At 41.3% G+C, this 11,496-nt stretch overlaps 1 protein-coding gene across 4 annotated transcripts in view; it reads left to right on the top strand.

The window, feature by feature from the left end:
- Positions 1-11,496, top strand: part of EML1 (echinoderm microtubule associated protein like 1) — a 174,635-nt gene that overhangs the window by 89,990 nt on the left and 73,149 nt on the right. For 3 of the 4 annotated variants that reach the window (XM_025392377.1, XM_025392376.1, XM_025392375.1), the window contains exon 3: positions 5,064-5,196. In XM_025392377.1, the coding sequence (XP_025248162.1) occupies positions 5,064-5,196 (133 nt within the window). The remainder of the gene's footprint in view (positions 1-5,063; positions 5,197-11,496) is intronic. The other variant, XM_025392378.1, reaches the window with a different exon arrangement.

Genomic DNA, 11,496 nt, shown 5'->3' on the forward strand with positions numbered 1-11,496 from the left:
ATTACAGCTGCTCCTCTTTTCCTGCCGTCTTCAAGATCCAGGCTGGCACCTGTTCAGACTCAACACTAGGAGGTATTTTTCCTTCCACCAGGTTTTCTTATGGCAGAGAGCTTTCTTCCTTGAGTGGCTAATAATTTTTAGACATGGTAACATGAAAGAAACCTGGCATAATGTCATGTGCAAAATAGGTACTTAGTAAGCACGATGGTGGTGGGGGTTACATTGCTACTTAATCAGTCAGTGGTTACAAAAACCCAAGGATGTTATCAAGACAGGGATGAGCAGTAATTGGATCTTGCCAAAGTTGGGAATCGATCCAACGTCTCAGTCACTCCAAGAGTAGTCACTGTGCGTCCCCCTCCTCCTTCCTATCCCTCTCCTCTTCCTCCTCTTCCCACCCTCTATTTTTCTTTCATGATCTCTCATCACAACTTTAATATTCTATTTGCTTCTGAGGCTACTCTATTGTATTTTAAGATATAAAATATACACTCTGGGAATGCCTCCTGCATTGCATCTGATTTTCTTTTCATGGGCTTTTAAAATCCTATTTTCTATTCTTTTGAGAAAAGGACAACAGTAGATTGTTAGGAGATTGAATTTTGAAATTATAACTCAAGAAAGAATGAACAACTTAGTAGTGACTCCAAAATGGCTACATGATGTCTTCTCTTAGGAGAAAGGTTTTTGTTATTGAAATTGAACCAAGTTAAATTTCCAATGTATGTTGACTCCTTTCTGTGTGTAGGCCTGGGAGCAAGTACTAGCTTCAAGAATCCTGCAGTCAATGGAGTAGACAGACTGTTGGATTTAGCATTCCAAGTGTGATGACGGTGGCTAAGGCAAGGTGGTGTGGGAGCATGGAGGAGGCCCCACTTTCTTTTACATTAGAGAGAGAAGGAAGATTGGCCCTCAGCTTTAGGGACTGGAAAGTTCCAGCAAGTTAAAAATATGGCATAATATACAGTTTTGTTGTTGGTAATATTTTAAGAGCCTAAATGGAGGCAGATTTAATTCTCTAATGAACAAAATCTGCTAGCTCTTTTGTTTGTTTGTTTGGAGATGGAGTCTCCCTGTGTTGCCCAGGCTGGAGTGCAGTGACACGATCTCGGCTCACTGCAACCTCCGCCTCCCGAGTTCAAGCGATTCTCCTGCCTCAGCATTCTTACTAGCTGGGATTACAGGCACATGCCACCACAGCCGGGTAATTTTTCTGTTTTTAGTAGAGAGGAGGTTTCACCATGTTGGCCAGGCTGGTCTCAAACTCCTGTCCTCAGGTGATCCACCTGCCTCAGCCTCCCAAAGTGCTGGGATTACAGGAGTGAGCCACTATGCCCGGCCTCTGCTAGCATTTTTAAATGAACTTTTTATTTTAGGATAGTTTTAGATTTCTAGAAAAGTTGTAAGCACAGAAGTTTCCCATAGACACAGTACCCAGTTTCGCCTGTTATTACCATCTTATATTAGTATGGTACATTTGTCACAACTAATGGACCAATATTAATACATTATTATTAATTAATGGCCATGCTCTATTGGGATTTCCTTAGTTTGTCCCTTAAGCCCTTTTGGTTCCAGATTCCCATGCAGGATAACACATGATCTTTAGTTACCCTGGCTCCTCAGCCTCCTCCAGGCTGACAGTCTTCCTTGTTTTTGATGATCTTGACAGTTTTGAAGAATACCGATTAGAGAGTTCATTGACTGTCCTTCAACTTGGCTTCGTGTGATGTTTTTCTCATGGATAGACTCAGGTTATGGGCTTTCGGGAGGAAGGCACAGAGGTAAAGTGCCGTTCTCATCTTATCAGCACATCCCGTCCAAGGGTGCATGCCATCAACATGGCTCATCACTGTGGTTGTTGACCTTGGCCACCTGGCCGAGGGAGTGTTGGCCAGGTCTGTCCACTGGAAAGTGACTTCTCCCCCAACTTCATCACTTGGCTATTAGAAGGAAGTCAGCATGCGCCAGCTGCACTTAAGGAGTGGCAGATTATATTCTACCTTCTTGAGGGTGGGGTAGCCACATAAATTATTCAGAATATAGCTGCATGGGGATTTGTCTGTTCTCTTCGTTTATATATTTACCCAATCATTTATTTATATATACTGCAGCATAAACTTACAGATACTCGTTGTGTACTTTGGGTTATAACCGAATACCATGTTATTTGTTTTGTGGCTCAAATTGTTCCAGCTTTGGCCTTTGGGAGCTCTTTCAGTTAGGTCCTGTGTCCGTTTGACTTGCTCCCACCAAAGTAGTGTCTTTTGGTTTTATTGTTGTTGTCTGAGCACTTCTTTACTTTGTGGCACCACAGGAGACTCCAGATTCATGTGTTCCCTGCCCCAGCCCTACGTGCAGCTGCTTCCCCTGGACGCCTGCTTCCTTCTGCTATAGAACGGCCTTGGAAACCAAGGTTTGGGCATTGGGTGTCATTGCTTTAAGCCCTCTCAGCAGACAGAGCTCAGAAACATGTGTTTATACTAACCTGTATGTGTGTCTATGTATGTATTTATACTTACATATCTGCATCTGTGTTAAGGGAAACCTGAGTCTGCCCTGATGTCTCCACTCTAGTGGCACATGGTTCATTCCCACCATCTCCCCTTGCTTATCCATCACCTCCCTCTCCAACAGTGAGAGACCTGCCCCTGCCGTCCTCCATCCTTTTATGTAATTGTTCCATCCTGGTGTTCCTGTGTAGTGGTTTCAGAATTGTTAGCCTCCACCTTTGTGGGAAGCAAGCTTACTAACTAAACTGCAGTGCTGATATGCAGTTCCTGTTATCTTTAGTTTTAGAGTCTCTACTCATTTCCAGAATGACTTAGGTCAGCACCTTCCTTCCCCTCACTGCCTTCAGTGAGGTTGTTGTATGTTTGTCATACAATCTTCATTCCATCCTGGGGTTTCCCCGTCTCCTAGTCGGTTTTACTTACATACTTCAGGGTTCACTCTTGGTGCTATAAGGGTCTCTGGGCTTTGACAAGGCATCATGTCACATATCCCTCACGATGGTATCTTACAGGAGAGTTTTATCACCCTAGAAGACCTCCTTTACACCACCTATTCAGCCCCTGCCCTGCAACCTCTGACAGCCACAAATCGATTTTCTGTCTTTAGTTTGCCTTTACTCAAATGTCATATAAATGCAGTCATACAACATGGAGCCTCTCAGACTTGCTGCTTTCCTTTAACAATGTGGATTTCAGATGTGGTTTGCTTCATTCCTTTTATCACCAACTCACATTCCATTGTATGGATGGGCCAGTTTGTTTATCTATTCACCTATCAGAGGACATCTTGGTCGCTTTCAGTTTTTGACGATTGTAAATAAAGCAGCTCTAAATATTTACATGTGGGTTTGTGTAGACATAAGTTTTCAGATCAATTGGGTAAATACCTAGTGTCAGTACAATTACTGGATCATATGGTGAAACTATATTTAGCTTTATAAGAAACTGCCAGACTGTCTTCCACAGTGGCTGTACTATTTTTCATTCCCACCAGCAAGGAATGAGAGTTCCTGTTGATCGGTGTCCTGGCCATCAATTGGTATTTTGTCTGCCTTTTTGGATTTCTGCCATTCTAATAGGTGTATAGAAGTATCTCATTATTGTTTTAATTTGCATTTCCCTAATGACAAATGATGTCGAGCGTCTTTTCATATGCTTATGTGCCATCTGTATATGTCTTCTTTGGTGAAGTGTCTTTTCAGATCTTTTGCCCATTTTTTTAATTGGGCTGTTTGTTTTCTTACCATTGAATTTGAGGAGTTCTTTTTATATTCCTTATACAAGTCTTTTATCAGATATGTGATGTGCAAATATTTTCTCCTAATCTATGCCTTGTGTTTTAATCCTCTTAGGTTCTCTTGCAAATTTTTAAAAATGTTAATGAAGTCCAAGCTATCAATTTTTTTCTTTCATGGATTGTGCTTTTGGTATTAGATCTAAAAACTCATCACCAAATCACTTTCTTCTAGAAGTTTTATAGTTTTGCATTTTAAATTTAGGTTTATGGGCCGTTTTGAGTTAATTTTTGTGTAGGGTGTGAGGTTAGTGTCTAGGTTCCCTTTGTTGAAAAGATGAAGATCTTGGCTGGGCATGGTGGCTCACACCTGTAATCCCAACACTTTGGGAGGCTGAGGCAGGCGGATCACCTGAGGCCAGGAGTTCAAGACCAGCCTGGCCAACATGGTGAAACCCCATGTCTACTAAAAATACAAAAATTAGCTGGGCATGGTAGCCAGCATCTGTAATCCCAGCTACTCGGGAGGCTGAGGTAGGAGAATTGCTTGAACCCAAGAGACTGAGGTGGCCGAGATTGTGCCACTGCACTCCAGCCTGAGCAACAAGAGCGAAACTCTGTCTCAAAAAAAAAAAAAAAAGAAAAGAAAAGAAAACATGATCCTTTCTCCAAGGAATTGCCTTCATATCTTTGTCAGTGCTGCTAGTGTTTCAAAAATCATGTCCTTTTCCTTTCTACCTAGCTTACGTTCTGTAAAACAGTGGTCCCCAGCCTTTTTGGCACCAAGAAAATTGTGGAAGATGATTTTTCCATAGAAGTGGGGGTGGGTGTTGGGGATGGTTTTGGGACGATTCAAGCATGTTACATTCATTGTGTGCCTTCTTTCTATTATTATTACATTTTAATATATAATGAAATAATGGTACAACTCACCATAACGTAGAATCAGTGGCAGTCCTGAGCTTGTTTTGTCGCAATCAGATAGTCCCATCTAGGGTTGATGGGAGACAGCAACAGATCATCAGGCATTAGATTCTCATAAGGAGCGCTCAGCCTAGATCCCTCGCTTGCACGGTTCACAAGAGTTTGCACTCCTAAGAGAATCTAATCTGATCTGACAGGAGGCAGAGCTCAGGTGGTAACATGAGTGATGGGTAGCAACTGTAAATGCAGATGAAGAGTTGCTCACTCGCTCACTGCTCACCTCCTCCTGCTGTGTGGCGTCATCTTCCTAACAGGGGGTTGAGGACCCCTGCTGTAAAATGTTACCTTTACAAAAGGGAAGTTTCTGATGTTATTTTCTGCTTGTCTTACAGCAAGACCACTGATGCAGACCCTGCCTTTAAGAACCACTGTCAACAATGGCACTGTGTTACCAAAGAAATCTAGTGGCTCTCTACCGTCCCCCTCCGGGGCCAGGAAAGAAACCGCTGTGCCGACAACCAAAAGGTGAGCCAGAGGCAGGGCCTTAAGGGAACTCTAAAAGCAGTTCTCTCTTCGATCCCAAAATGAGTATTACTTTTTAAAATCGTATTGTACAATTTCTTCTCTGAGTTAAAGCTTATCAAAGTCCAACATTTTATATGTTGCCATAACAGGAACTAGTTAAGTTTATTATTATTCTCGTTTTAGATTTACTTGTGTTGCCTTTGAAACCTCACTGGCTAAAACCACAGTGTGGTGTTTTGTATTTTTACTTAAAGTTCTCTTTTGAAAAAACAAATGTTAGTATAACCTGGGTAAAAATAAATAAATGTTCCCAAGTCCATACTGGGAACATGACAACATTCAGATTGCCATGGCAACCTCAGATTTTTCTCTATGCAATTTGGATAAGCTCATGCTTTCAAAATGTACCCAACAGTGGAGTCTAAATATTGATGTTATCTATCACAAAGAGCACAGTTTGCTCTTAACTTTCGTATTATTTTGTAATTGCCATTTAAAGATTTTTATATTTTAGGACCAGGTACAGTGGCTTACACTTATAATCCCAGTACTTTGGGAGGCCAAGGTGGGCAGATCACTTGAGCTCAGGAGTGTGAGACCAGCCTACCTTAACTGTTTTTAAGTGTAGAGTTCAGTAGTGCTAGCCAGGCTCAGTGGCTCATGCCTGTAATTCCAACACTTTGGGAGGCCGAGGAGGGTGGATTGTCTGAGGTCAGGAGTTCGAGACCACCGTGACCAACATGGCGAAACCCCATCTCTACTAAAAATACAAAAATTAGCTGGGCACAGTGGCACATGCCTGTAATCCCAGCTACTTGGGAGGCTGAGGCAGAAGAATCACTTGAACCTGGAAGGCCAAGGTTGCAGTGAGTCGAGATCACACCATTGCACTCCAGCCTGGGTGACAAGAGCGAAACTCCATCTAAAAAAAAAAAAGAGTTCAGTAATGTTAAGTATATTCACACATCTGTTGTTGTGCAACAGAGCTCTAGAACTTTTTCATCAGGCAAAAGAGAAATTCTAGACCCATTAAATAGTAAGTCCCCCCTCTATTCTCCCCACTGCCCTTGACAACCACATCTCTACTTTTTGTTGCTATGATTCTGACTGCATTAGGTATTTCACAGAAGTGGGATCATCTAAGTAGTGCTTGTCCTTTTGTGACTGGCTTACTTTGCTTAGCATAATGTCCTCGACGTGCATCCATATTGTAGCATGTGAGTGATTTTCTTTTTAAGGCTGGATAATATTGCATTGTGTGTATATATCATATTTTGCTTTTTATTTTAATTTTAGATTCGGGGGTATGTGTGGAGGTTTGTTACAAGGGTATATTTGTGATGCTGAGGTTTGGGCTTCTGTTGATCCCGTTACCCAGATAGTGAAGATAATACCAAATAGGAAGTTTTTCAGCTGTTACCCACCTCTCTCCCACCCTCCTTTTGGAGTCCCCAGTGTCTCTTATCCCCATCTTTATCATATTTTGTTTATCCATTCATCCATCACAGGCTATTCTGTACCATTTATCTGCACATCTGTCCTTATGGCCAATACCCTACCATCTTGATTACTCTTGCTTTTTAGTATGTTTCAAAATCAGGAAATGGGAGGCCCCCAACTGTATTGTTCTTTTTTGTGATTGTTTTGGCTATTTAGGATCCCTTTATATTCCATATGAATTTTAGGATAGTTTTTTTTCTATTTCTGCAAAAAATGCCATTGGGATTTTGATAGAGACTGCATTAAATCTGCATATCACTTTGAGTAGTATGGACATTAAGCAATATTAAGTCTTCCAATCCATAAACATAGGATGTCTTTCTCTTTTTTTGTATTTTCTTTTAGCAAGGTTTTGTGGTTCTCAGTGTATAAGTCTTCTATCTCCTTGGTTAAAGTTATTCCTAAGTATTTTATCCTTTTTGATGCTGCAGTAAATAGAATTAATTTCTTAACTTCCTTTTCAGCTTGATCATTGTTACTGTATAGAAATGCATCTGATTTTTGTGTGTTGGTTTTGTATCCTGAAACTTTGTTGAAATTATGTATTAGTCCTCAGAGTTTTTTTCTGGAATCTTTAGGGTTTTCTAAGTATAAGATTCTGTCATCTGTAGACAGATAGTTTTACTTTGGATCCTTTCCTATTTGGATGCCTTTCATTTCTTTCTCTTGTCTAATTGCTGTGGCTAGGACTTCAAGTACTATGTTGAATAATAGTGGCAAGAGTGGGTGTCTTGCCTTCTTCCTGATTTTAGAGGAAAAGATTTCAGTCTTTTACCATTGAGTATTTATTTGAGCTATGGCCACTCAAATCTAGCATTTATTACATTGAGGTAGTTTTCTTCTATTCCTAGTTTGTTTTGTTTTTATCATGAAAGGGTGTTGAATTTTGTCAAATGCTTTTTCTGCATCAATTGAAATGATCATGTGGTTTTTGTCCTTTATTCTGTGAATATTGTATCACATTGATTGATTTTCATGTGTTGAATCATTCTTGCATTCCAAATATAAATCCCAGTTGGTCATGGTGTATAATCCATTTAATGTGCTGTTGAATTCAGTTTACTAGTATTTTGTTGAGGATTTTTTCATCAACGTTCATCAGGGATATTGGTCTGTAGTTTTCTTGTATCTTTGTCTGATTTTGGTATTAGAATAATGCTGGCCTCATGCAGTGATTTGGAAGTGTTCCCTCCTCCTCGATTCTTTGGAAGAGTTTAAGGAGGACTGGAATTTATCCTTTTTTAAATGTTTGATAGAATTCTCCACTGAAGTCATCAGGTCCTGGGCTTTTCTTTGTTGGGAGATTTTTGATTACTGCTTCAGTCTCCTTACTAGCTCTAGGTCTGTTCATATTTTTTACTTCTTCATGATTCAGTCCTGGTGGGCTGTTTGTTTCTAGGACTTATTCATTTGCTCTAGGTCACCCAATTTGCTGGCATATGCTTATTCACAGTGGTCTCATAGTCCTTCTCGTTTTTGTTATATCAGTTGTAATATCCTTTCATTTCTAATTTTAGTTATTTAAATTTTCTGTCTTTCTTCATTAGTCTAGCTAAGGGTTTTTCAATTTGGTTGATCTTTTTTAAAAAACCAATTCTTGGTTTTGTTTATTTTTTTTTCTATTGTTTTTCTATTCTCCCCTTCATTTGTCTCTGCTCTAATCTTTATTATTTCTTTCCTTCTGCCAACTTTTGGTTTTCTTTTTTTTCTAGTTCCTTGAAGTATAAAGTTAGGAGGCTGATGTGAGATCTGTCTTCTTTTTATGAAAACTTTGATCACTATAGACTTCCCTCTTAGTACCCCTTTAACTGCCTCCTGTAAGTTTTGGTATGTTGTACTTTCATATGTCTCCAGATATTTTTAAAATTTCTTTGTGATTTCCTCTTTGACCATTGATTGTTCAAGAGTGAGTTGTTTAAAGATTCATTTTTTATTGTAGCAAATACAGGCATTCCTCATTTTATTGTGTCTGTCTTTATTGTGCTTTACCACATTTTTTTACAAATTGGAGGCGGTGGCAAGCCTGTGTTGAGTAAATCTATCAGCATCGTCTTTCCAACATGTACCCACTTCATGTCACATTTTAGTAATTTTCGCAACATTACAAACTTTTTTGTTATCATTATGTCTGGAATGGTGATCAGTGATCTTTGGTGTTAATACTGTAATTGTTTTGGGGCACCCAAAACAGCACCCAGAGAAGGTGGCCAACTTGATCCATAAATGCAGTTTGTGTCCTGACTGCTCTGCCCATTGTTTCCCTCTCTCTCCCTCTCCATCGGCCTCCCTTTTCCGTGAGACACAACAGTATTGAAATAAGGCCATTTAGTAACCCTATAATGGCCTGTAAGTGTTCAAGTGAAGGAAGAGTCATACTTTTCTCACTTTAAATCAAAAGCTAGACATGATTCAGCTTAATGAGGAAGGCATGCCAAAAGCCAGGATAGACCATCATGTCGTTTAGATGTTTGTCTCCTCCACATTTCAAGTTGAAATGTGATCCCCAGTGTTGGAGATGGGCTTGGGAGGAGGTGTTTGGGTCATCAGCGTAGATCCCTCATGAACGTCTTGGTGCTGTCCTCACAATGAGTGAGTTCTTGCTGTGAGTTCACTCAAGGTCTGGTTGTTTAAAAGAGCATGGCACCTCCTCCCCACTTGCTCCCTCTCTTGCCAAATGACATGCCTGCCCCGTCTTGTCTTCTGCCATGATTTAAAACTCCCTGAGACCGCACCAGAAGCTGAGCAGATGCCGGTGCCATGCTTCCTGGACAGCCTGCGAAACTGTGAGGCCATTAAACCTCTTTTCTTTATAATTTACCCAGCCTCAGGCATTCCTTTATAGCTGCACTAAATGGACTCATGCAGGCCTGTTGTGCCAAACAGTTAGCCAAGTTGTAGATGCCAAGAAAAAGTTCTTGAAGGAAATTCGAAGTGTTACTCCAGTGAACACGCGGAAAAAAAAAAAAAGGTGACATCCTTATTCCTGATAGGGAGAAAGTTTGAGTGGTCAGAATCAAAGATCATACCAGGCACAACATTCCCTTAAGCCAAAGCCTAATACAGAGCAAGGCCCGAACTCTCTTCAATTTTACGAAATCTGAGAGAGGTGAGGAAGCTGTAGAAGAAAAGACTGAAGCCAGCAGAGGTTGGCTCATGAGATGAAGGAAAGATGCCTTCTCCATAACATAAAAGTGCAAGGCAAAGCACCAAGTGCTATTGTAGAAGCTGCTACAGGTTATGCAGAAGACCTAGCTGGTTAAGATAACTGATGAAAGCAGCTACACTACACAACACATTTTAGGCCGGGCGCGGTGGCTCACGCCTGTAATCCCAGCACTTTTGGAGGCTGAGGCGGGCAGATCATGAGGTCAAGAGATCGAGACCATACTGGCCAACATGGTGAAACCCGTCTCTACTAAAAATACAAAAAATTAGCTGGCGTGGTGGCGGGCGCCTGTAATCCCAGCTCTTTGGGAGGCTGAGGCAGGAGAATTGCTTGAACCCAGGAGGCGGAGGTTGCAGTGAGCCGAGATCGCACCACTGCACTCCAGCCTGGGCAAAAAGAATGAAACTCTGTCTCAGAAAAAAAAAGAAAAAAAAAAGCAACAACAACAACAACACATTTTCAGTGTAGACAAAACAGCCTTATATTGGAGGAAGATGCCATCTAGGACTTTTATATGAGAAGTCAATACCTGGCTTCAAAGCTTCAGAGGAGAGACAGACTCTTGTTAGAGCCCGATGTGGCTGGTGACTTTAAATTGGAGTCAGTGCTCATTTATCTTTCCAAAAATCCTAGGGCCCTTAAGAGTGATGCTAAATCTCTTCTGCCTGTGCTCTGTAAATGGAAGAAAACCTAGATGACAGCACATCTGTTACAACAATATGATGTACTGAATATTTTGAGCCCATTGTTGAGGCCTACTGCTCAGAAGAAAAAGCTTCCTTTCCAAATATTACCATTCATTTACAGTGTACCTAGTCACCCAGGAGCTCCGATGGAGCGGTACAAGGAAATTAATGTTTTTATGCCAACTCACACAACATGCATTCTGCAGCCCTTGGATCAAGGAGTAATTTCAACTGTCAAGTTTTATTATTTAGGAAATACTTTTTTTTTTTTTTTGAGACAGAGTCTTGCTCTGTCTCCCAGGCTGGAGTGCAGTGGTGTGATCCCGGCTCACTGCAACCTCTGCCTCTGGGTTCAAGTGATTCTCCTACCTCAGCCTCCCAAGTAGCTGGGATTACAGGTGCACACCACCATATCCAGTTAATTTTTTTGTATTTTTAGTAGAGACAGGGTTTTGCCGTGTTGGCCAAGATGATCTCGATCTCTTGACCTCATGATCCGCCCTCCTCGGCCTCCCAAAGTGCTGGGATTACAGACGTGAGCCCCCACACCTGGCAAGGCTATTGCTGCCATTGATAGTGATTGCTCTAATAGATCTGGGCAATGTCAGTTGAAAACCTTCTAGAAAGGATTCAACATTCTAAATGCCTTTAAGAACATTTGTGGGACCAGGCACAGTGGCTCATACCTGTAATCCCAGCACTTTGGGAATTTGAGGCAGGAGGATTGCTTGAGTCCGGGAGTTTGAGACTGCAGTGAGCCATGTTTGTGCTACTGCACTCCAACCTGGGCAACGGAGTGAGACCCTGTCTCAAAAGAAAAAAAAAAAAAAAGAACATTTATGGCCGGGCGCGGTGGCTCAAGCCTGTAATCCCAGCACTTTGGGAGGCCGAGACGGGCGGATCACGAGGTCAGGAGATCGAGACCATCCTGGCTAACACGGTGAAACC

This window comes from Theropithecus gelada, chromosome 7b, assembly GCF_003255815.1.
Source record: "Theropithecus gelada isolate Dixy chromosome 7b, Tgel_1.0, whole genome shotgun sequence".
Taxonomy (NCBI): domain Eukaryota; kingdom Metazoa; phylum Chordata; class Mammalia; order Primates; family Cercopithecidae; genus Theropithecus; species Theropithecus gelada.